At 38.1% G+C, this 26346-nt stretch overlaps 5 protein-coding genes across 8 annotated transcripts in view; 3 read left to right on the forward strand and 2 right to left on the reverse strand.

Annotated features, from left to right (window-relative positions):
* LOC132909694 (putative lipid scramblase CLPTM1) overlaps positions 1-19709 on the reverse strand; it is a 35769-nt gene extending 16060 nt beyond the window's left edge. Inside the window, exons 1-7 of one of the 2 annotated variants that reach the window (XM_060964657.1) lie at positions 19686-19705; positions 1804-2359; positions 1531-1727; positions 1118-1246; positions 862-1053; positions 535-783; positions 297-450 (exon numbers count right to left, since the gene is read on the reverse strand). In XM_060964657.1, the coding sequence (XP_060820640.1) occupies positions 337-450; positions 535-783; positions 862-1053; positions 1118-1246; positions 1531-1727; positions 1804-2359; positions 19686-19688 (1440 nt within the window). In that variant the 5' untranslated portion in view covers positions 19689-19705 and the 3' untranslated portion in view covers positions 297-336. Of the gene's footprint in view, positions 1-296; positions 451-534; positions 784-861; positions 1054-1117; positions 1247-1530; positions 1728-1803; positions 2360-19685 lie in introns of those variants that run through there. The other variant, XM_060964656.1, reaches the window with a different exon arrangement.
* LOC132909701 (ADP-ribosylation factor-like protein 6) lies at positions 2448-6329 on the forward strand. Of its 2 annotated transcripts, none has more exons than XM_060964663.1 (3): positions 2448-3149; positions 5498-5677; positions 5761-6329. In XM_060964663.1, exons 1-3 carry the CDS (start codon positions 2972-2974, stop codon positions 5970-5972), a joined length of 570 nt encoding a protein of 189 aa, XP_060820646.1. In that variant the 5' UTR covers positions 2448-2971; the 3' UTR covers positions 5973-6329. The 2 variants fall into 2 exon arrangements, with proteins under 2 accessions (XP_060820646.1, XP_060820647.1); XM_060964664.1 differs by having other exon boundaries at positions 2448-3056.
* Positions 3285-5289, reverse strand: LOC132909696 (uncharacterized). The gene is made up of 4 exons (XM_060964659.1): positions 5127-5289; positions 4569-5044; positions 4157-4492; positions 3285-4086 (listed from the first exon to the last, which is right to left on the reverse strand). Exons 1-4 carry the CDS (start codon positions 5185-5187, stop codon positions 3400-3402), a joined length of 1560 nt encoding a protein of 519 aa, XP_060820642.1. The 5' UTR covers positions 5188-5289; the 3' UTR covers positions 3285-3399.
* LOC132909698 (peptidylglycine alpha-hydroxylating monooxygenase) lies at positions 6400-8596 on the forward strand. Its single transcript, XM_060964661.1, has 3 exons — positions 6400-6599; positions 6815-7030; positions 7119-8596. Exons 1-3 carry the CDS (start codon positions 6489-6491, stop codon positions 7788-7790), a joined length of 999 nt encoding a protein of 332 aa, XP_060820644.1. The 5' UTR covers positions 6400-6488; the 3' UTR covers positions 7791-8596.
* LOC132909693 (uncharacterized) lies at positions 11422-24757 on the forward strand. Of its 2 annotated transcripts, none has more exons than XM_060964652.1 (3): positions 11422-11955; positions 17988-18096; positions 20546-24757. In XM_060964652.1, the coding sequence occupies exons 2-3, from the start codon at positions 17991-17993 to the stop codon at positions 23266-23268; spliced, it is 2829 nt and encodes a 942-aa protein (XP_060820635.1). In that variant the 5' UTR covers positions 11422-11955; positions 17988-17990; the 3' UTR covers positions 23269-24757. The 2 variants fall into 2 exon arrangements, with proteins under 2 accessions (XP_060820635.1, XP_060820634.1); XM_060964651.1 differs by lacking the exon at positions 11422-11955 and adding an exon at positions 16104-16463.
* Positions 24758-26346: the final 1589 nt, after the last annotated feature.

A 26346-nucleotide genomic window follows, 5' to 3' on the forward strand; every position in this document is an offset into this window, starting at 1 on the left:
TTATGGACATAGGGATATTATATATTCGTATGTACGTGTAGGCGGTACATCTATGTCCCAGATATAAAGAAGTCTGGAGCTCAATTCCGGACATTCGCTAGAGAAAAGTGGAACTTAAAAATAACATGGCTGGCAGAAGTAGGTTTCTAACACAACTTTATTATTCTTGATGTTCGCCTTATTATGAGCTATAAAATCTTCCTCATTTATATTTTATATCACGGATTTCGCTCCATTTCGTATATTGTAAACAATATACGAAAGTATAGCGTAATATGTAAAATGTTGACAAATTAATTAATTTATTAAAAAGATATATAACAGGAAATTTACATATTAAAGTATTCTATTTCCTTGAATATTTTGCCTGTTATTTAATAATATTTTTTCTTGGCGTTTCTTTTCCTCCTTAAATGCTTCGCTATTTGCCTTCCGTTCTATTCGCCTTTCCTGAAATTAATAACAAACAATTTTTTATTTGTATTATATGTTTTGACTTATTATGTATGTATACAGTTAGCATGATAATTTTACTTTTCTATATTCTTTAAGTGCACTTTTTCTTCGTTTTCTTTCTTCCGTAGTTTCATTTTTAGATCTTATACTTAATGTACTTAAGGTAGATTTCATAGTTTCTGCAATAGACCGAGGATATTTTGGTTTACAACTTTCATTTTGCTGATCAAATTGAGCCAATGTCTTAGCAGTCAATTTTCCAAGATGTCCGTCTAAAACATTTTTTGGTATACCTGTTTTAGGATTGACTTTGATCTTTTGTGGATACTACAAGAGAATTCACATATTATAATTTCACATAACAAAAGGAATAAAATAAATGAACAATTATTCTTAAGCAACAACCTTGGGTTCAGAAATTAACTTTGGATGATTGTAAATATTACTGTATGTACTAATAATACTTTCACAATCCCATTTATCTTTTTCTCTTGTATTAACTACAAGTTCTTCTAAATGATTTTCATCCTCGGAGCTAGAATACTCCTTTTCCAAAAATTTCATTCTATCTTTCATCAATTGTGTAACATTATCTGTCTATGAAAATGAAAAGAAATGTGCTTAATTCTCTCTATTACAAATACAGCTACTACTAACTTACATCTTCGTTTTGCTGTTTTTCAAATTCTGCTGCACACTGAAGAACTAAATCTGAGTTTGGTGCAATATGTCCTTGAATATCATCACAATCTAAAGCGCCAATTTCGTCTTCATCGTATGCTATATACATCTGTATAAATAATGATACACGTTTATCAAATAAAATATATAAGGAGTTGGAAAAAGGAGTCCTCTTCAATGTGGATGCGATTGACTATCTCTTATAGACTCAACATAATCATAAAATCATAAAATTAAACTTACGTATTTATCGTAAAAATATCATATATACAAATGAAACAATATATTAACACATAGTGGTGAGTGATAAGAAGTAGTACCTCCCTTGATCTTGTGTACCCTGCAAGAATTCTTTCTAGCTATGTACAGTATATCATATAAAAAAATACTTACTTTTTCAAATTTATCATCAAGAAGAGTAAGTTGCTCGTTTCTTCTTATTACGCTACTGCTCATTGAATATTCCGTAAAACGGGATTTTGTTTCTTCTTCCTTAAAGCTGTATTGAGATCTATTTAAACTACGCACTTCATCCTGTTCTTCGTCGGATAATTCCAAATGTCCCTCAGATGAAACATCAGATACTTGATCTGGCTCATTTAAATCACATTTTTTAGATATAAGTCAATCATTTTATATACATAATGTACTCTTATAGATACATACCACTTTCTTCTTGTAAAATTTCATTATCACTATTGATTGCATTAGCTAATTCTACAAAATTATCATCCAATTGATTTTCTGGATCATCATAGTCGAAATCATCATCCATAGCAGCAACTATATCTGGATCTAAGTCTAGTTGCAACCCTGAAACTGGAGCTGCTTTATTTAAAAGACCAATCTTTTCTTCCACATTTGAAGCAAATACAGATGATGGTAAACTAATTTTTGGCATATTTGTCTGATCATTTGATTTTGAAGTTGTACAATCTACACGTTCCCATTCAGCTGTCAAAGAATTAACATCTCTAAGATGTTTCAAATAATCATAATCATCATCAAAATATATCCCATATTTTCGCTGTTCCTCTTTACGCTTATTGTCATCATCTATCTTTTTTTTCTCGAGGTTAGAAGTTTGTGTATATCCAACAGGTACAAGCACGCGTTCTGGTGCTGTTTCATCGGCGATTAATGGATCTCTTTGTGATCGATGAACTAAATGAAATGTTACTGAATTTTTCTTATCAATGAATTTCTTTGTTTTTCCCTTCGGCTGAAAATTGTAAAAGATTAAATGCATAATGTAGAAATAACCTAATGCATAATGTAGAAATAACCTAATGCACAAATATGTGTATAAATTCATTAATATACTAACTTACCATTTTTTAAATGTTTTTTATTCAACAAGTTTCAGAAATTCAAAAACAGATTAATAACAGAACATTTATTTAAAATTACTTATAGATTTAATTCTACAATCACTGTTCTGATCACGATAATACATATAGATTTACTTTATAATACTTTATATGACTGTAGTTCCGAGCGAACACGGAAGCAAGCGCTTTACCAGCAGTTCTCAATCAAGTGGGGAAAATAGTATTTATATACACATACACATACATATTTAAGATGTAAGTCTGTGTATATGATAATTAAATACATTAGACATCGTAATTTTTATACAGTTTCTATTTAAAGTAACAAGATGATAATAAAATATGCTATTTATATTAATAAATTAGATATAAATATATTGGAAAATGAATGAGACACATTTATCATGTTCGAGTCTATTGTTGTCTTCCCTACCAGTCATTGTTATAGCGTTCACTATTGATATTCGATAAATACGTGACAAGTCTTCAAAGGAATACAGAAAATGGGGCTATTTGATCGTTTAGCAAATCTTTTAGGTTTTAGGAAAAAAGAAGTAAACGTTTTAGTAGTGGGCCTTAATAATAGTGGTAAGTCGACGGTCATAAATAATTTCAAACGCGAGGATGACCGTTGCATAGACATAGTACCCACTGTTGGGTATAATGTTGAAAAATTTTCATGTAAGTTAAATAATAATGAGTGAACGACATTCGATGTTGAATTGACGTGCTTAAAGCCACATTTCTATACTATTATTTGCACTAGCTGATCTGATCGAGCACTAATTGCCGGTTAACGTAATAAAACTAAACAAATATATTATATTTCAAATAACATTTATTTTTAAATAATAAATATATATATACATGTATAAGTGTAATATAAACAATATTTTGTACATTCTATTAGGTAAACTATGGAATATTCATATTACAGAGATTTCTTTTTAATTCTATTATGAAGTACATTGTGCTTTGAACTCTGTGATTTTGATTGAATTGAAGACTTCACTTTTTTTTTCATTTTTCTTTGCAATAATTTTACAGGTGTATGATTCCGTAATTGATCTCTTTTAAGTTTACTTGTTCCCACAACATTCAAATTATTTTCACTTGCGATATCACTAATATCAATATTAGTCGATAAATTGAAATTAGAAGAATGCTGTTCATTTTGACATATTGGAGTACTGGTAAATGGTTTATTTAATTGTTCATTTATTTGCTTATCTTTCAATACGGATGCATCAGAAAATATAGTATTAATGTTATTTTGTAATTTTGAGTCGTTCTGTAAATTTGATTTGACCTTCAGTTTTGTCTGTTTTAATTTCTTTTGTTTTGAATTATTTACATTTGGTATTGATTTGATAACACTAATATCTTGCTGCCTCACAGACTGTTTAATATTTTGCAATCTCTGCTTCTTACTTTGTAAGGGGACAGAACTTTTATCAGCTTTATATGTATTTGAAATGTTAAGGAACTTTTTTTCTTTTGATACTTTTTTCTTTTGTCCTTTTTTTATCTTCTGTTTCTTGCTTTGAAGTATTAAAGATTTCCTTTGCGGCAATGTAAAACTATCTAAAAATCCTTCTGTTTCCAAATTGCTCAAAGACTAAAAATACAAATGATGTTTTTAGTTGAATTTATGACTTTTGCTAGAAGAAATTAAAAATTTTACATACATTTATATCCAATGGACTATCTTCGTTATCCTCTTTTGCCCATGCAAATACTTTCATATCCAATATGTTCTCAAATGCTATATGTAAATCAAATTGCTTAAAACACACTAAAGATGATTCTAGATGGTTTTTGAAGTTTTTATGTAGTGCATTCTCTGTTACTGAATCTATCTTAATTTTGTATGGCCTAGTTTCATTAATATTATATAAGAGATATATTATTATAGTTATATATGAATCAGTATTTTCATTATGTACCCCCATCAGTTCTAAATTAATTTGGGTATATCCTAAATTTGTTTGTAATTTACAGTTTTTTATAGGAGAAATATTACGCTAAAAATTAAAATAGATATTTAATATTTTGTTTCCAACCATTATGTAGAAAAATAAGTTCATAAGCTATATGTACCATCAATGTTGTATATTGTTCTTGTCTTATAAAATAGCAATCTATATACTGCTTACAAATTTTCAAAAAATGAGGTACATTTTTTAACTCATGGATAGGAAAATCACATATCACATCATGTAAATCAATACCCATTGGCATCACCCATTTTCCTAAAATTCCTTTATATTGGTCATTCAAGATTTGTACAGCAAAAACATTATTTTTGTCATATTTATTCAAAGCTGAAAAATTAAACACATGTTCCTGTTTTGAGAATTTGACACAGTGAAAACCGGAATATCTATATAATTGGGACTCTAATTGTAAATTGATATCTTGAACTTCATCGGTTTTCAGGCACTTCGTAATGTTTGAATGAACACATTTAGTATTCCCAAATTTTAATATGTCCAAACTACATTCAATTTGCAAAATTATAGATTTCAATTGATGTATTTGGGTTTTTAGTCTGTTTTTCAGTTCATCTATAGAGTCTGAAATTGAATAATACTTAATATATTACCTTCATCACAAATGTTATAGGGTTAGACTTTTTTAGATGAACGTATAGCTTACTTTTATTTTCGTCTGAATCTTTTTCATTAATAACATTTTCTAAAATACTATATACTCCCATACTTTTTAATAATTTATTTACAAGTTGACTATTACTTTTAAAGACTATCGCGTCAATATATCTCTATTATACTTCTCCTCAGTGATTCTCATTCATTTTAATATATAAAATATAAATGATGGTGAAGGAATAGGTGGCGCCTCATAAGATGAATAATATGTATATATTTCATTATATGCAATAATGTATTTATTGAATACACATATGTACATTTACGTTTCTCGTAAATCAATATTACCTCGTTATTTTATACTGCTCTTTATAATCGCATACTATAGAATATTAATAATACATTTTAACATGTTTTCAGTTAAAAATATTAGTTTCACGGCATTTGATATGTCAGGTCATGATCGTCATAGACCGTTATGGGAACATTATTATAAAGATTGCCATGGTATTATCTTTATCATTGATAGCAGCGACAAATTACGATTGGTTGTTGTCAAAGAAGAATTAGATATGCTTCTCCAACATCCAGATGTAGCTGGTATATATTATTTCCTTACTTTTTCATACTGAATATCGTATGTCGTGTTTTCCTTATTGAATTTTATTTATCGAATATTATAGGTCGTAAAATACCGATTCTCTTTCTGGCAAATAAAATGGACTTGCCTGATTCTTTAACCACTGTCAAACTTGTTGCTGGGCTTGGTCTTGATCGTATACAGAACAAACCCTGGCATATACGAGCGACAAATGCAATTACTGGAGAAGGTTTACAGTTAGGCATAGAATGGCTTACAGATCAAATTCGTGACATACATATAAATAAAAGATAAAAATAAATTTAATGTATCCGATGCTTTAATGCTCGTGAAAGTTAAGCAGACAACAAATTAATTGATTATATGATCTGTTTAAAATTCAACATTTAAATATTTCAGACAATGATTTCATGAATGAAATTGAAATAGAGAATGAATGAACATTATATACTCACGTGACTCTAGTCATCAACGAATCTGTTCATTAATAGACGAATGTACATATGTACATTGAATTATATTTGTATCATAATTCGTTCACACATTGCTTGATAGCAATGATTATTATTTAACTGTATTATTATTTTACAAATTGTGTATTTCTGTTGATAAATTTTACAATACATGCAATAAATTTATGTATCTCTGATAGATGGCGTTTCCAAATGCTTATTCTACGTCAGAAATTATCTGTGTGTGGACTATAAGTACTGTGACCGTGTGTGATATCGATTGGTGACATTTGACAAGACGACGTGGATTTCTTAATTAATGTAATTTAATGTAATATTTCGAAATATTGACAAAAAGATGAAAGGAGATTTCACGATTTATGTTTTATTTGCACTTTTATTTAAATTTATAAAATGTAACAGTGTAAATAAATACGCATTGCTTATGCCAAATGTTACATCAAGTAGGGTAAGTAAATACAGAAATATTTAGAGAAGTAGTTTTGCATTTAATTGTATATTTCAAGATACCAATATGAAATATATCTTTTTATATGTGATTAACTATGTTGTAATTAATATCTTTCTTGTTTTAACGTTTCAATCTAATGCTTAATTTATGTCAAGTAAATAATATAGGAACAATATAAATAGATAATGATAACATATTTTTCTTATTTTTAGGAGGAATTGTATTTGTGTACTCCTGTTAAAGTAGATCCTTCCCAAAACTATTATTTGACAGGTTTTGAACCAAATGCAATGGCAGATGTTCATCATATACTTTTGTATGGTTGTGGAAAACCTGGTAGTTCAAAATCAGTATGGAATTGTGGAGAAATGGGACGTGGTATAAATAATAACGAAGATACAATCGTTCCCTGTGCAGAAAATTCTCAGGTATGTAATATGAAATGATGTAAAAGAATAATTTAAGAATTTAAAGAGAAATATTATAAATATTTAATTATATTATTATTTTATATAGATATTATATGCCTGGGCCAGAGATGCTCCAACATTAATTTTACCAGAAGGAGTAGGTTTCAAAGTTGGTGGGGACTCCTCGATTAAATATCTAGTTCTGCAGGTCCATTATGCACATACTGCAAAATTTCAAGATGTTGGCACTGACAACTCTGGTGTATTTCTCTATTACACATTACGTCCATTGAATAAATTAGCTGGTGTTCTCCTTTTGGGAACTGGAGGTGTTATACCACCTCGAAGTACAACATACATGGAAACAGCTTGCATAATAAAAGAGAACAAAACTATTCATCCTTTTGCATATAGAACCCATACTCATTCACTTGGTAAAGTAGTTTCTGGATATTTGATAAAACCAGATTACACTTGGATAGAATTAGGCAAAAGAGATCCTTTAACACCTCAAATGTTTTATCTTATACATAAAAATGTTTCTGTCGAACAAGGTGATCAAATAGCAGCCCGTTGTACTATGCATAGTACACGCAATAGTTGGACATACATTGGTGCTACTAAAGCTGATGAAATGTGCAATTTTTATTTGATGTATTATGTTGAAAATGACGAACCACTATCTATGAAATATTGTTTTACCAGTGGTCCTCCCAACTATTATTGGAAAAATGCTGGTCTATTTAATATTCCTACTATAGAGGCATCTAGTTTATAATGTAATATCGATTTTAAGTGTCTCGGTTAAAAATTGGTACAGATATGAAACTGTTAATCCGGCCGTATACAGATGAATTTCTGAAGTACTTTATCTATTTGTTACAAAATAGAATTCGTTTTTAGCAAATGATAAACTTTCAGATTTAAGTTGACATTACTCGCACTTTATACAGTGTATTGTGTATTATTATTTATTACTTTTTGTTATTAATAGTTTGTATACAAGAAAGAGTACTTAATTAGCTTTATACAAGTATACAATGTACACTAATGTTTTACATCTAACTGTAAAGAAAACAAGATTTTGTATTAAGCCTACTATCAATCAGAATGTTTCTAATGTACCTGCCATTAATTTCATATAGAAGAAATATCATAAAGAAGAAATATCTATTACTCCAGAAAAACTCTATCTTTTCTATTAAAAATCTTTAATTCAATATAATATAATCAACAAATATTAACTAAAACTATGGCATCAGTGATATTTTTTGCCATATCTATGAACCATATACATGCGTTAATATAAATTATCTTAGTTAATATTTTTGAAAATTCAGCGATGCTTCGAAAATTAGAAGAAGAAGACATCACTAATAATTGAACGTGATTGAAAGTAAAATATTTTCACAATATAATACCTATATCGTATTATGATTATGATGCGATTTTACTTTATCTATAGATGTAGCAATTAAAACTTATTTTGCAAGTTATACAAAAGATGCAGAGATGCATTTCTATGAATATTCATTTAATAATATTGTTTCAATACACTAATAAATCATGCATATATTATAAAATGTCTCAATTGCATAATTCTCATTTCGCTTTCCTTTCACGTTGAAGCGTAGGGATATAGATTGCAATTTTTATTACTATAGTTTTATAAATACAAGCAACAAAAATATTTTGCAAAGTTTATTCTCTTAAGATTTAGTTCTCTTCAAAAGTATGTCGATAACCTTGGTCGTACGTTTTTGGAAAACAAATGAGCGGAGAAAGTGCAATGAGTATATAAAAGAATCTATTGATGTGGTCGAGCACTTTCAAAGTTAGCGATTCTCTACTCACTAAAGAAACGCACGATTTTTCACCGATTTTAAGTTCTGCATCGTTTTTCGTACTTCCATATAGGGGAGAACAATTTACACGAGGAACATTCTAATTTATTCGTTGTTCCGTGGAAAGAAAGTTAATACGTGTTTTCGCTGTTTTCGTTGAAGTTGGGTGGAGAGGAAGTTGGGTGAATTAATTTTTAACTATATTTCAAACTTCTGAGTTAATCATATCGATTTGTAAAGTTATTACGTGTAAAATTGAAAACCGGTTTCTTTCTTTACATCGTTTATATATCAGTGCACTTTTTTTCTTTTTTTGAGAACGACTTTGTTATGAAGTAACAAAAAGAAACGATCTAATTTGCTATGAAAACCAAGCAATTCCTTTTGAAAAGTTGCATACATAAATTTATGTCATATATTTGTTTTTCCATTATATTTACCTACGATGTAGCTTTCTTCCTTTCGTACGGGTGTAAGTTATATAGAAACGAAACATCGATGCTGCTATATATAAAGTCAGAGTAGATTTTTATGAAACAGAGTAAATTAATTATAGATTTAGTTCTATGAAAGTAATTGATTCCACGATGAAGCGTAGTATTGAAATAATACGTTGCTGTGAAAGTAAAATTGACTCGAAGCCACGGTATACTTTATACTTCCGGTTCTTAAACGTGTTCCTTCATATGTTATGACTTACGACTTCGTTAGTGGCTTGGTTGTTTCTTTTCAAACTTAAAAGCTAATAAAGGTCAGGAATTAAGCTCATCAACAGGAAAGAGAATGTTGTTAGAACAAGAACAAATACGATACAGCGCGTTAGCCGATAACGTTAGATATTTGTGCGTAAACATACATTTTTCCATTAAACAAAAATAGGACATTGTCAAGATCTGTTAACTTCTGATTTCATTAACGAGTATTCAAGAAAGTTACTTAAGAATATTTAGTATGATAATTGGGCTGAATTTTTTGAAACGAAACGTTCAACTTTCGTTCCAAATTTCATAACGTATAACATCGAAACGAAAACGAAGTGCATTCCGAAAGAACTAAATCGTTGTAACTTCTTCTCCTTCTTTTTCCTTCTCTTTCTTCTTTGTCCTTTGTAAGGATATATATCTTATCCTTTATACGAAGCTAATGACTACGATTCTTTTTAGTGATATTTATATATATATATATATATTTATATTTATATATATATATATATATATATATAAGGATATTTATATATATATATATACGTATGAAAATGCGACGCGCTGATCATAACAATCAGAGTTCAGTAATGCGTCAATGAAAACAGCACGTCACGCGTACATAAAAGTATCATCGTTGGTAAAAGCATGTCTCGTCGTTAGGAAAGCGACCGAAGCACATGCAGCTCGATCGACCATACATATCCTCTGCAGACAACTTCGAAAGTAAGGCCTCGATCACGTTTTGTTCGACGCAACTTGGGGCACGAACCAAATAGATCCGACTTAAGTTTTGTTTCTTTCGTTTCTCTCCCCCTCGCTATCCCCCTTCCACATTTTCTCCTTATTTCTTTTATCGAGCTCTATTTCTCATTGTCGATCGTAAATTACGCTTCGTGAATCTTCTTGCCTTTCCATTCCTCAAGAGGAAGCGATATAACCAAGTTATATACAATAAAGTCGAATTACGAATCGCTTTTTGCATTTTTCTTTTAAAATTCAACTCAGCAGATTTCCATTTCAGAAGCGGACACTGCCTTACAGTTAATTAATGCGCGAAAGTCTACGATCTAATTAAACCGTGTACTTGGATCGTGCAAATTTTCTTAAGGCAGCCATCTTATCGGTTTGATTTCGCTACACGTATAGGTCGTATGAACCAGATATTACTGCAGACTAGAAGTCCGATTAAGCTTTAGATTCGAAAACATATCTTGCCCATTAACGGCAAACGAGGCTACATTGCGTCGAGTCGAACGCGCGTATTTGTCAATGTGGCACATCTTCGAAGAATTCTAGCGAGAATAGATACGCGTTAAACGCTCGGCTTTCCTTCGATAGTATTTTTATATGCTGTATATATTTATTTCCCCCTCTTTTTTTTTTCATTTTTTCTTTCTTTCCCGTTCTATCTCCCCCCACCCCCCTCCGCCGCCGTTTCAACGTATCGCTTTATACACGCTCACTCAAGTTCTTCGATTCTCTTAGTAAGAACAATCGGTACTTTGTGCCTTCGATCTAGGATCGGACAATCTAAGAGATTGCAGAAGACGGTGTAGAACTATCCTTGGAAATTTATCTCAAGAAAGTTTAGTCGATACATTATGCGTAAAACTGGAGAACGTTTGGAGGATACGGGGTTGTGGTTGCACCGCATGGAGGGATGCATCGTTATGGGGGATGTAGCTGAATCCAACGCTAGCGATAACTCTGCCGAGTGCAAAATCGGTGGTGAGAGAAAAGAGGGTGATGGGAAGGAGAGAGAGTGAGAGAGTGAGAGAGAGAGAGAAAGAGAGAAAGAGGCACGTGGGACAAGAGAGAAGTCGCGATTGGTTAAGTCGGTTGGAAAAGCCCGTCTGACTCCTCGACCGGCCGGCACTTTGCTCAGTTCTCCACTGCGTTTCGAACGAACCGGAGCTTTCGCTAAACAAATCCGACGAGAGTCTCGTTACTTTTCGCGATTTTTCGGTTATATCATACATATCCACGCAGGCACCAACATACACGCACACACGCACGTATACGCACAGCTCAACGATCGATCGTTTGATTTCGCAGTTCGCTTACAACAACTCGGTTTGTATCTTTATCGCTTCAGAAAGATAGTCTTCTAAATATTTTTCGTCGAAGAAATTTGTCTCGTCGTTTCGGTCTTATTCCTAGTTTTGGTTCTCTTGATCCTCATCCTCGTTGTTACCCTTGCCGGTTTCTAATCGTTCAAAGACAAAAGAAAAGAAAACGTAACGAAAACGAGAGAGATTACAGAGGAAGAGAAGCTATGCCCGTGAACGAAAAAACGTCGTTAGTTTTTGTTTAAGGTTCCTCGATAGATTTACAGCTATCGCTTCCAAATAGAAGGGATTACTGGTACAAGGAAGAGGAATTCGCTACAACCGTGGTAAGTTTTTTTCATTTCTTTTCATTGTTCTTGTTTCTGTGTTGAATAGTACGAGCGAAGAACCGACGAAGCGACATGTAGAACGAATACGCTATGCGTATAAAAAGAGGAACGCTTAAAACGCATCTGCAAGGTACGATCATATTCGTTTTCCGCATTCGTCAGCTTGAAGCTTTGAATGTCGAAAACTGGACCATTCCATTGACAAGACGGATGTGAAACGTTTGAGTTTTAACGAAAGATTTCTCGAAACAGCGTAATGCCGCGCGTATAAAGCATGTGCATACAATTTGTGCATGTATGAACGAAAATGAGTTCGCACTAATGCTAACCATTAACAGCAGATTCGTACCGCGACACGCGAAACCGTTGCCATTGAGGATTCGTGAATACTGTAGGTTCCAACATATCACCGAAACTTGATTCAAGCGCGGAAAATTTTTTTATACGTAAAAGGATACTGTTCTTGTTTGTTTTACTTTTCACATGATTTGACCGTTCCGTTGTTCCTAGTCTCTCCATGGAAATACGTTTAACAGGAAAGCGAAGTTTGTGCGAGGAACATTACAGTTTCTGTACGCAATTCGTCCAGGTATAGCTGTCACGAATTCGAAAAACATGTTACAATAGCCACGTAGAATGAAATAGTCTATCGTGGCAGAATTTCAATTATCGGTTATACGAACCGAAAGGCTCGCACAACATCGAACGAACCGCGGTTTTCTATGCTCGTGCAATTCGTGCAATTGTACGCTCTTTAATCGTTTCGGTTTACGGGTCCTTATTGATTTCTCGTACTAACACGATCTCGAATTCAGAACTCAAAGCCACCTTTTCATCGACGTTAATTATTTTCCACGTTTACTTAATTTAAGAAGGAACGTCGTAGGTCTATGAATACGTTGCTCGAGGATCGTGCCTATGCGCGATTTTAAATTTGATGATTAAATTGGAACGAGAGACGCGGAGAGAAGCGAACAAATTTTGACAGATTGGATTTCTCAGACATTCTAAGTGTCAAGAGGTGGAACCTCTACGTTAGTTGTTCAGGCTCGGTTCATCGTGTATCCAGTTAGGGTTTTTGCAACACGAACATACGAATTCATCAGCGAACGAATGGAAATTTCTTTAATATCGAATCACGTCGGAAACTGTGACATCGACTTGGCAAGGCTTTTACTGAAATCAACTTTTTCATGCGAATCAGCCTAAACAGCGTTCGCGGATAACACATATAGAAACTATTCGAACTAGGTCGCCATCTTTTTTCCTCTATTCCGCAATACCGTACTCGGGTATCCAATCCCCGATTGGACTGTTCGCGCGTGCGAAATTACATCTGTGTCTTTCATCTACATTCAGGAAGAGTGCCAAAGTTTCTTCTCCGTATGTAGCGTGCTCGCTTGCAAGAAACCGCTCTTCCATTCTCAACATCCTATTCTTTCGATCGATGATGTTATGTACTTGTTATAGGTATACGGTGATTTCCAAGACGATTACACTATTTCAAATGCGAAACTTTTCACGTTGACAACTGTCTCGATGTTTAACAGTTACTCCGGTTGAAAGCTCCATCGATTTTCTTGGAAACTAATTAAATGCGTTTCGACTTAAACATATTAGGTGCATACTACAGCGGCAGAGTATAGGTATAATCGAAACACTTTTCAGTAATAGACTCGCAAATAAATTTTCGATGCGACTGGATATTGCATATACATGTGATTTATGGTCGCATCTACGTACACGCAGATACGAAGTGTTCTCGTTCTTCTTCTTCTCCTCTATGAGTCTTCCACGAACACGCTGCCTATGGATATCTTTCTTGGTAACCAAAAAACGGGAGCGATGCTTTTGTCTCCGACGATCTTTGTAAAGTCAAAGAAAAATTGATAAATATCGTTGTATCGTTGACGCGCTCGTACTTTCTGTATATAACTCGATCGAAAGATTCATATGGCAAGAACATTTTTGATATTTAAAATTCGAGGTTTAAGACCCAACGAGTCGAAAAGTAGAAGAGATCGGAAAAGATCGTTAGAAAATATTAATTTTTGTATGCAGATGTTTATGAAGATGCAATAAAATATTTGTCATGCTAAAGAAACGAGAAGCAGAGAAAGCTAGAGCCACCGGAGGATTCGATATTTTACGAATAATGGATTTAATCGGGCAAGAAAGTTTTATTTTATACTGCGCACCTTACTACGTCTTTTTTCTTTGACAATAAAAAGTATCGATCGATATCCAGCGAGTCAGGGGAAACGCAAATCAAGAGCGGGAGCAATTTCGTGAAAAGGTCCATCGACTCTCTCGTGATTTTAACACGATGGCAGACTCTTAAATTGTTAATCGTCTCGATCGAAACGTCCGTCGCTATTCGATCAAAAAAGTTTTATAAATTTCGGTGAAATAAATATCCATCGAAAGTTAGTTCGCGAGAAGGTAGAAGAAATCAATATATTTGTATTTTTTTCTTTCTTTTTAACAACAGCGTCATACAACTATAACCATACCCGACGACCTAAATTACGGATTGCAAGCAAAGAATTCGCTCGAAAAGAATACGAGCGAAAGAAATACGTCCCTGTCTTGTTGTCGTAATTTATTTCATGGGATTGATGCCGTTCACGGGAACCCATAACTTTCGTTATTTCTCCAATCAGGTGGAAGACCACCTAGAAAAGAACCGGTGAAATCCTCATCGATGTAAGGAGCGAACACATGTAAATCGCGTGACCCCTATTCGGGACACGATTCCAACGGAAGTACAGAAAATCTTTACGAATTATACGGAACTACTATACGTACTTTCTTCTTTTAGGATCTCCGTATTAACGCTTCTGGCCCCCCTCCCCTCTTTCTCTTTCCCCCTCTCCATTCCCTGGTGGAAAGAAAGAAAGAAAGAAAGAAAGCAAGCAAAGACACGCAAAATAGCGTCGTATAGTGGCAATCGATCGATCGTCTGTTAATTCAATGAGATTTTTACGTTGACGCGTAACCAGCGAAATCGGTGTTACATTAAGTAACGACAAGGGTTCGATCGGTTTCTCGGATCGAATTGTCAGGCTTATCTCGACGTCTTGACGGGCAAGGTCCGAGGTCTGCGGGCCGACTACTTTTTCTCGCTTTTGCGGGCTTTTATTGCTCGCGCTATGCCGCGTCCAGCCGATCGGGAAAGATTCGTGGGACAGCGTTTCGGCACGGTTTCGCATGAGTATCCCGTACACAGGAGAGGCAACCACGATGAAAATTTCATCGCACGCGAGAGGAGGAGCGGTAGCGGGACCGAACGGCCTGCATACGTAATACACCTTCTTAGCTAATATAGGCCGGTTTCGTTTTGGGGCCACGACTCCCCTCGCGGCCCTCTTGCCGATGTGTCTCGTTAAAGTCTTGTTTCTCCTTTCGATGAAAAGAACAGCTGTTTTCGTTCTATTGGACCCTTCGCTCTTCACATTTTCACGACGCACCATCTCGCCTCTGTTTTCTTTTCACGACATCCGCTAGACGTCTAAGACGCGCGCTTACTCATCGGCTGCAATTACGATCACGATTGTCTCGCTTTCGTGCAGCGAACACTTGCATTGCCTTGCCTCGCGATGTTCAGCCTCTACTCACTCGGCTACTAACCTCGATAGGTAATTTCTCAACTTCAACATCTCGAGATATCGAGACAGCACTTTCGTTCGATCGCGGCGATTTTGTTCCCCGGAAGCTGCTGGTCGCACAGGCCAACTTCAACGTCGATCATCCGATTCCCGGATCAACGTAGCTGGAACGTGGGACGTGATCGTACGACGATACATTTACTCACTAATACACGGGATACGGAAATTTTACAGGCATTTACAGACGCGCTCACACGCGCACGATAACCTTGTGTGGTCCACAGGAGAGAGATAAAGTGAAACCATGGGGCCACGCTGTCTCGCGAGCCAACCTCGATCTCAGGGCCGTTCGCGCCGCACCGTTTCTTCCCGCTCCGGTTTTCATCTGCCCTTCTCTTTTCATCTCTTCTCTTCTTTTCTCTCTTTTTCTTCTCTTTTCGTTTCTCTTCTCATCCTTCCCTTACCTTACCTTACCTTACCTTACCGTACCTTATCTTACCTTACCTTTCCTTTTCTCTTTCTTCTCTAGCCCTCTAAATAACAGCTCCGTCAATTCCCATATATTACACCATAATAGTAAAGTTTTACGAATCGAAGTGTTTCCAAATTATCCATTTGTTGCTCTTCCTCCTCCAGACCCCCCCCCTCTCGATCTCAATCTCCGCGCTTTTTTGCTTTATCGTTGAACCGCGTGCAACCAACAAAAAGTAATTAAGGGCACTGATGGCTACAATTTTCTGTTTTTGGCACACGGTGAAACAGAAGTATATTTTCGAGATACCGGCAAGACGTAAAGCACTACATGGTTGATAAGTAGGGATGGTCCGATGGCGATTCGCCACCGTCATACACGAGAACCGAGAACTGTTGTGGACAATTTTTCACGCGACTGGAACGGTATTCGAACAACCTTAATTTCACTCTAATTTTTACCTCGCTAATTACATAAGTGCGCGAGTATAAAACTATTTCTTTAACTCGATTTCTTGTAGGTTCGTTGTAAACTCGATTTCTGCAAATCCGACGATCCGCCCACGACATTTTCATCTTCGCGTGTAACCGGAAAGTAACCTACGACCGATCAAACGAGTCAATATCAGGCGTGAACATTTGTCGTGCGTTGTTTCGCGATCGATTTAGAAAGTGTTTGCGACGACACGTTTTGTTATTCATCAAGAGACAAACGTCTCGTTTGGTGTAGCACGAACACCAAATGCGTGCCGATAATCCCAACGGTCTATCGACGGTCTCGCGAATCGATTCGGAACGCAACGATCGGAGAGATGCATTCTATAGTAGCGGAAACGATAACGTCGCTATCAACGCAGTGAGAGTTATCGCAACGTCGATTAAACATACATATTTATATACATACGAGTTCTCTTCGTAACGCTGTTGGAAAATTTCAGATGGACATTGTTTGTTACGTTCGATCGGAGGTTCAAGGTCGAATCACGCCGAATCAGAAGGCGGCATCGTAGAAGGCGGCATTCTTTGCTTGTTCGTTCATGCTGGCCACGTTCTTTCTTTGGGAATCTTATTCCAGAGACAGAGGGGAGAGAGGATCTCGGCGCCCGGAGCACCGTCTACCGTTACCACGTGTCTCTCTCTTTTTTTCTCTCGTTCCTCGTTTCGATATACATACATACGTTGTACCACGATCGCACGTGCAAATACCATGGAAACCGCTTCCAGCAGGCTTTCCGAAACCCGTGTATTAACAAACATCCCTTCGTCTCGACCTACTGTCCGTTTTTTAATTAAACAGCGCCAATTCTAATATCGGGATAGAGATTAGGAAGTAGACGCGACCAAGGGATGACGATGTTCGTCGGTGTGTGACCGTTGCGTGTCGTTACAATGATTTGCACGTGTCTCGGGTGAAAGTATTACCATCGCGTCGTATCGTTCGACGCTTTTGAATCCGAATTCACGGGCGAGTTTCGCGCGTGCGCATGTGCACGTGCGCGTACCTCACCATTTCAACCGTCTTTTCTGGCCCACTCCCTGAACTACAGTCCCCTTTTACGGAATTTATTAATAACTCGCATATAAATGCGACCGACAGAACAAACTCAAATTTCACGCAAGCGTGGTCTTTCCCCTGAACACGAATTTTCACGTCTTTCGTCAATTAACCGCGATTGATTTCGAACAGGACGAAAACAGTTTTCGAACGTCGAACTCGTTGGTAGTCCCGCCTCGTTATCGCGGTTCTACGCATCTCGATCGATCTTGAACGAAGCGTATTCATCGAGCGAAACGACTTGTCGATACTCTCGGAAGAAAAGATACATACGGAGTATCGTGAACGTGTCTCGATTCCAGAAACGTATTAGATTTTATATCATTGTAACGGAAGTCTGAAACTCGTTGGTACCACGTAGCAATGCTACCTTATCAAAAATTTGACTGTTTCAGAAAATGTCGGGGAGATCGGCGAGTCTACTACATAGATGGTTATTTTTGGTGGGGCTGATCTGTTGCTCGTCGTGTCAAAGCGCTTCCTCTACGTTCGAAAACAAGACTGGTAAGTCACCGATTTCTATCTCAACTTTCCTTCTTTTTTTTTATCCTTTATTCCAAACAGATATCGTAGACGAGAACATTATAAATATTTAGTCGATCGTACAATTTGTCGAAGAGTACGATCGCCTATTGGGACGACTTAGTCGAACGTTAGATTACGCAGTCGTCGATGTCTTCTTCCGTATGCGAACAGAGAACGGTCGCGATACGACGCAATCGATGTTTCGCGTTACGGCAATTTTTGCGGTTTAGTATTTTAATCTACGTATCGTGGAAACTTCGTACGTCGTCGAAAATGTTTCAAATCGGTTGAAGTGAACTTCACCAATTCGAAATCGTCGTGTGCCCTAGGCGTACGTGTATGTAAATGGCGAACATCATCGAATCGCTTAGTTTTCGACACCGTCGGTTGTCAACCATTTTGCCGCCAAGCGTATATTTCAATCTATAGATACCATAGGTTTGTATTTAGTAAAAACGTATTGCCATTGCCGAGAAATTTTACATATACGTCTCCTGTGTGCCTAAGCGTATGTGTCGGGTCAGTAGGTCACTCAGCTCGGTGCTAAAAGAACACTCACGCGTATCGATACACATGCAACGTAGGAAAACGCTTGTATACACGTGTGGCTTATGCTCGCCTGTTAGGCGATACACACCCAACATGTATATACATATGTACCTTTTCGTTCGACCTTACTTTATTGGAATAATCCTTTTCGAAAAAGTGTATGTGTGTGTATGAGAGTGAGAGAGAGATAGATAGATAGTAGATAGATAGATAGATAGATAGATAGATAGATAGATAGATAGATAGATAGATAGATAGATAGATAGATAGATAGATAGATAGATAGATAGATAGATAGATAGATAGATAGATAGATAGATAGATAGATAGATAGATAGATAGATAGATAGATAGATAGATAGAGAGAGAGAGAGAGAGAGAGAGAGAGAGAGAGAGAGAGAGAGAGAGAGAGAGAGAGAGATAACGTACGAGCGTAATAAGCGCAATATAATAAATAAGAGAAAGAAGCAACGTGGTAAATTCATTTATCGTTAAATCGGTCGTTAAATTTATCGTTAAATCAGGTGCGACATTTGATTAAACTTGCAACGCGACTAAACAGTCAGCGATGACAAATTTGGAATATAGATAATATTTATATTATCTCCAGTATTTTCCAAAACAATCGAGTTTTCGGTATATATATGTATTCGGTTTTTAATAGGAGTGATTCGAAGCTAGCGACAATAAATCTGGGACACGAAAGAAATTCGTTCCTCTTGTCCCGACGATGGCAGGGACTGCAAGTACTTAACCTTAATGAATCTTTGCTCAGTTGTCAACGAATGGAGCAAGGTGCTCCGGCGAAAAATAAAAATCAGGCGTACTAGACGATTATACTTAAGCCTGGTCCAGACTGACAGATCGTCTGTAAACAGTCTACATGTCGCCAGGCAGTGTAAATACACACATTTTTCTACGAATTTTCCGCGGGCAACATATGCGGTTTGACTGTGGATAATTGTCTGTTAGTCTGGACTAAGCTTTACATTTGCTCGTTTTCGCGTATGTATACGTACCATCGTGTGCGAGTATTTCTTGTTTGGTCAGACACTCGTGCGATAATTTTGAGAAAGTAGAGAATACGTATTTTGTATTTCGAACGTTCTGTATGCATCGTCCTTAGTCGCATGACATGAACGAACACGATCCGACCGTAGTTGTAGTTATTTCTGCTAACTATTTACTATCACTCGCGCGAATTTTTGCAACTCTGAAGCGCGTACAGCGAACTTGGATAAAACACATTTTTATCCCTACGTGCGTGTTCATGACAGTGGACGACGTGAACGAGAAAAAGAACCAATTCGTTGACAGACATTTCGCTTTGCCATCCCCATAGGTCATCTCTACGCGACAACCACCGTTCCCTTTTTCTTCTTTTTTTTTTGCAGAGCTCGCGTTTTCTCCTTGCACTGCACTGTCGCGTCGAGACGATCGGTTATTTAAAGCACATCAACGATCGTTACAAGCAGAAATGGACAAGAGAAATCATTCTGCTGTCGCGCCGTCGCACAATCGATATCGTTTTTCCTCTTTGAGCGAAAACGTTTGGCAACGTTACCGCGTCCTATTCATCGACTGTTGCGTTTTATAACGCGTCGCTTTAACTTGTTTGATAAATTCGTTGGTACGGAACGAGATTGTACAACAATGGGATTGATAGAATTAGTTGATTTTGATTAGAACGAGTAAAGAGATTGCACTCAATTGTCGATTGATCGTTCGATACAACTGGTTGATGATCGTTCGAGAATATATTTCATATTTTATTCATTCATATTTTCTATTCTATTCATATTTTCGTTCTATTTATATTTTCCACGCGTTTCTATCGTTTTGTCTTTCAGTCAAGTGAATCGAACTATTTTGTTTGCAGGTCAAAATGAAGGCAAGCCGCGGGTATTTTCGCCAAGAATGGATTACGACGAGTGGACACCGCTTGGCCGTGGAGATCCTCTGAAGAACAATCCGACCTTCGATTATGTTCCTCCTGTGCTTGATAGAGTTCAATATTGGCTAGATTCTCACACGACCGAGCCATCCGCGAAACGCGACGTTCTCGTTTTAGGAGTTACCGCGAAGAAAACCAGCCCCAAAATAGCGGAACAGTTTTTGAAATTCGTAGACGGGCCAAAATTCACGAGATCGAATCATCAGGATGTTCCGTATAGGAACGATTTCACCGGTAGCACCGGTGCAGAACCGCCAAAAGTCGTGAGAACGAGCAACTTTAGAAACGGACCGATCGACTATAGGAATCAAAATAGAATTCAATCGATACCAGCTAGCTATTATCCTAGTCCGTTTTACAATCAAAAGACAGAACCTTACACGATGATGTTACCACCACCGTTGACTCACAAGGACAAAATCGTCAGCTTTGTCGAGTCTACTCAACAGCAGCAACAGCAACAGCAACAATACAACACGCAAACGGAAGAAGGACCCGTGCTTCAAGACTCACAATTCTACGCTTCGCAACCTCCACCGAAAAGTTACAGCCAGCAGCAGCCGGGAAAATCGCAATTCCAGTCTCAAACTTTGCCCAAGTTTTCTCAAAACAAAAGCCCGCTTCAAACTGTCCCTATGCAAGTGGAAACGATCAAGAGCGTGCACGGTTCTTCGCCGTCGCAGCCCACGAAGCTCAAGTACGAAAGCGTAGCGACCACGCCATCCGTTTCCTTCGAAAAGTCCAATTTGATTTATCAGTCGACGCAAACTTTATCCGGCGGTTGGCCAACTGGTAGTAACGGTGTTCCGTCGTCGACATCGACCATATCGGACGCTAGTCAATCCATTCGGCATACTACCGATTACTTTCACGATCAATACGAAATCGATCATCACGTCGCGGCGGCATCTTCGAATCACCAAGTTGTCGTCGAACAGAATGCAAATATAATAGTTGACGGAGATAACAACAAGGATGAGGATGTGATTATAGGTCAAAAGGAGAAAATCGATTCGTCGAATACAGCGTCACCCGTTACAACGACCTCTACGTCCAATTTCGCTAACGATAAAAAGGAAAATACGGACGAATGGAATACCACCCGATCTTCCGAAAAAATGCACATCGTTATCGCTAATTCGCCCCATAATCTCGACATTGAGACGACGCACGAAACGAAAAAAGGACAAGTGGCGGTCGTGATGCCGGCCAACTATTCGGAGAAAAAGTTCACTCATGCTTCTTCGAGTTCAGAATTGAAGCCGTCGGAAACCACCGCTGTAGCCGGTCTCGTGGAAAATTCGACGACGATGGGAACGGAAGTGGGAATTGAAAGCTCATCGAAAAACGAGTTTCAGCCAGTTCGAAATTTACCGATCGAATCTTCGATCTTTCCACAGAGTTCTCAGTCCACTGCCATTTTACCAAACAAATTGATGCCAACCTATCAGAAGCAGCACCACGCGGTGCATTTCCACTCGACGATGGCGCCGTTTTCGTCCCGACATCCTGGCGATTCTTTGCTCGCGTTTGCACCACCGCAAGCTCCTCTTTCTTCCATGATGCACCAACAGAGTAGACCTAACCATGGGGCGATGCACCTTGCCGATGGCATGCGTCCAACCGTTGGTTTTCGAGCTCCAGTCTCGATGTCGATGTTTCCACCGATGACACATATGCACGCACCGCCTCCGCCCATGAGATCAACGATCGATCATATCGGATCATCGATCGTTGGAGATCAGTCGACTGCGCATCGATCGCCGCCGCAGTTACAGAATTTGCCCTCGATGTTCATCGATTCGCCACCGCGAACTTCGACTTTGATAGCGCACTCGATCGCCACGGAGGATCATTATTTCGATCGGCATCGATCTCGCGTACCAGAGACCACTACATCTATCCTTCCCACGCCTACTTCTCTTCCTTTTTTGCCTACCGCTTCATCGTCCTCGGTCGAGAATTCGGCTTTGGCCGTTGTCGACGCAAACACTCGACATTTGCAAACGAACGACCGAGATTCTTCGGAAAAAAAGGCACCGGCCGACGAGAAGGAGCAAGAAGAAGACAGAGAAAAGGAGAAAGAGAAAGTGGAAATGGAAGTGGAAATGGAAGAACAAGAGAAGCGGGAGAAGGAACGAGACAGCCGGAAGAAGATATCGATCGGGTCGTCCTCGGTTCGTCCTCCGGACTCGACGACTCCTCCAATCACTACCATACCGAGCTTGACCACGGATCCCATCTTCTCGCATTATAAACAACCGGCCAAACCTATCCGTGGCCCGATGTACCTTATCATTCAAGGTCATTCAAAGGTAAAGACTTACAAACCTACCGTGAGCAAACACGGCGTACCGGTAGAGGGAAACGAAATCCCGGAAAGCGTCACCGAGAGACAACTATCGAAGTTTGAGCAATTCATTCAAGAGAACACGAAAAACAGGAACAGCGCGGCAGCAGCAGTGATCGAGAAGAAGAAGACGGAGGAAAAGGCGCGCGCTGAGAAGCTCGCGAAAGCTCGGCAAAATAATCTGATGAGTCTGGTAGCGAGCGGTTTAGCAAGTTTCACCGTACCACCTTCTTCTTCCGCGGCTGAAGATGAACACCGAGGAAACACAGTGACCACAATCGAGATCAACGCCAATTAAGACTGTTCGCGCAGACAGGTCAACAGATTTTCTTATAAAACGCGACGTTACGATCCAAGCATCAATGAAATCGAGATTCGACTTGGCTCTAGGTTCCACACACCTATTACAATAAACGCGAAGGTCGTTTTATACGGAACACGACAAGTTCGATCGTACGAAATTCGATCGAGCAAATATCACGTTCGAATCGGTCGAACCAGCAAATATCTGTAAGCTAATCGAAATAGCTAACGATAACAATACGCACACGCGAATCTGCACTGAGTTCGTTCGATCGTAATTTGTCGGATATTTGGCTCGCATTTCAACGATCGAATTTCCTTCGATTATTTTCAATTACTTTGTTACGTAATTACGCGATCACCTTTGCAGAGGCTCATCGTGGTAGATCCGCGATTTATCGACCTAGCACGGTCTCTCGTCTTCGATACGAGAACGCGCGCCAATTTCTAATGTGCCAGTATATGTACACACACACGATCGCGCGTACAAAATAAATGCGTATAAATTATTGATACACGCATGCGTGCATATACGTAGATATATGCGCGCATGTATACGTATAAGTGAAATATATACGTCGCGTGTCGTGACGAATCAGCGGATTGCTCAACCTAGAACTGTTTTCAACGCGTAAATTATTATCGTAAATTATTGCACGACCGACTGTCGTCGCGCGAAACAGTCTTTTCACTTGGTACTGTTTTTCCTGTTCGAAAGGATCGATCCTAGCTCGAACATGCACTTAAATGTACACGTGAAAAGGTCCAAGATACCCATGAAACGTATTTGTCGCAAGATCGTATCGTAATATCATCAATTATTATCACAACCATCGCGATCGATAATATATTTGTTGTACCATTATGTCGATATACGATTATCGCTTTTCCAATTAACGTGACTCACGCACGCATTGAGCGATCGGATCGGTCTAGATCATTGATTACTAATTCTACACAAATATTCACATCCGCGTTCACGATCACGTTGACACTCACGCTCACGCTCACGCTCACGATAAGAGTCAGATTTCCATAGACGTTGCCATCGCATACAGTTCGTATTGTATTATTAACGCTAGTCTTACGTCTACCAGTCATCGTGCTTATCGTATATGCGTCAATATCCAACTTCGTATTTTAATCGTTTTATTTACTTGTTGAAATTGGTTACGATCGTAGCGGTGACTGTGTGTCCGGTCGTTGTCACGACGATACTTATCAGTTACGTTTCACGGTATTACAAAATACAAAAGGTATTGCGAATTCGGACGTTACACGACAAGTAAAAACGATCGTTTGTGCGTGGCAGCGTAGCGGGTCACGTACTCGAGATTATAAAAGGTGTACGCGAAACGGATTCGGAGCATCGTTTTCGTACGTACTCTATAAGTGTGTACTATGTTACGTACGATGAATTGTACCTGACGGTCACACGTTTTGTTGTTTTTCCGTTTATCAATAAATTATCGCATTATAGGTTACTATAATTTGTACTTTTGCAAGTGTCTATCTAGACTAATTTGCGAGTTGTTCTAGAACTGTTGTTTTGGTTTCTGATGGGAGGAGAAGATCGGTCACGAAGCGTCGCGTCCGCGTCGGTGCGTCTGTCATTTTTATCGAGCATCGTTGATACGTTAGAATCGAAAAAGAAACGGCGATCGATTACACGCGTCCATTGAATGATTTATCGGCGAAACGAGGTTCTCCGGGGGGAAGAGCGTTCGCGCAATGTTAAAGCTGCTGAAACGGTACTTGATCACGATTTATCGGCATTAACGGGCCTTAATTTTCGCTTTTTACTTCGAACAGTTTTCGATCCTTCGAAGTAAGCTTCCCCTTTCTTTCTAATCATCGTGAGAAGCGAAGAAAAGTTACAATTTTTCGATTGTCTTGTGCGATGCGACGCGATGCGTCACGATCGCGATCCTTTCCGACATATCAAGCAGAAATGGCTCAACATGTGTTGAGAAGCGTCGATCCAATTCACCGATCGTTCGTACCTATACAAAGTAATATTGTACGCAAAATGAAAAGAGAGGAGAGAGCTACGTCGAAGGACGACAGGAAGGCGGAAAGCTGAGAAGAATCGGGACGAGTAGAAGGAGGAGGTCGAGGTGCATCGAAAGTACGAATTTAAAGCTAATTTATGGCGTAATTTAGCATCAATGTCGATAACATAAATCTGTCACAGAGAGGACAGGGGATCGAACCCTGTGTACATGGACATGCCGAGAAAAAAGTCGACGAAATAACGTTACCGGCACGTAGGACCGACGAGCACCGACTACAGATACACCGCGGCACATGTCTCTTCTCGAAACGTTCCTACAGCTTCGTTCCCATCGATCCGCACACCATGACCTAGCCGCTGTTGATTCTTATCGACTCCACATAATCGAACAATTAACAATCCGCTCGTTCTTTGTCGTATTACACGTAGCGTTACTAACTTTCTTTTCCTTTCGTCGCGGGTTTCTACCCGTTTTAGAACTCGTTGCTTCGAAACCTCGAAATAGGGTCATCGAACGTAGAACATAGAGTTCAGAACGCGAGATCAATCGATGTTCCGACGTACGAAAAAGGGTTCCATCGCTGAGAAAACAGCGAAGATCGAATCGTCGATTATCACTTTGCTCTCTGTCTTCGTTCCTGTAACGAAAGCAAAGACGGCAGATACCATCACCAACGACAAAGTCAAGAGCTAGGTTTGCTTGTAACAACGACTCAACGTCGATGTAGGTACGATCGATGATAAGGAGAAAAACATCGACGAAACGATTCGTCCGATTTTTCAACATATTGGCAAGATTACCGAACACGAGCAACCGGTGTGAAAAGTGGGTCGACCGACTCGGGTTAAAAACGAGATTGTACAATTAAAAGGATCGGTTGGTTACAGCGATTGGGAAGAATTTCCGTTGGGAAGAGACTCGATAGCAGCACTTTAAAACCGTGATTATTTATTCAGGGCCCGAAAGGAAGATACGGAACGTGAGAAAAATGTCCGGCACGAACATTACGTTGATGCGCGTTGATTGAGAGGCACGATGGAGGAAAGGTCATGCCCGTC

Source organism: Bombus pascuorum, chromosome 8 (assembly GCF_905332965.1).
Source record: "Bombus pascuorum chromosome 8, iyBomPasc1.1, whole genome shotgun sequence".
Taxonomy (NCBI): Eukaryota; Metazoa; Arthropoda; class Insecta; order Hymenoptera; family Apidae; genus Bombus; species Bombus pascuorum.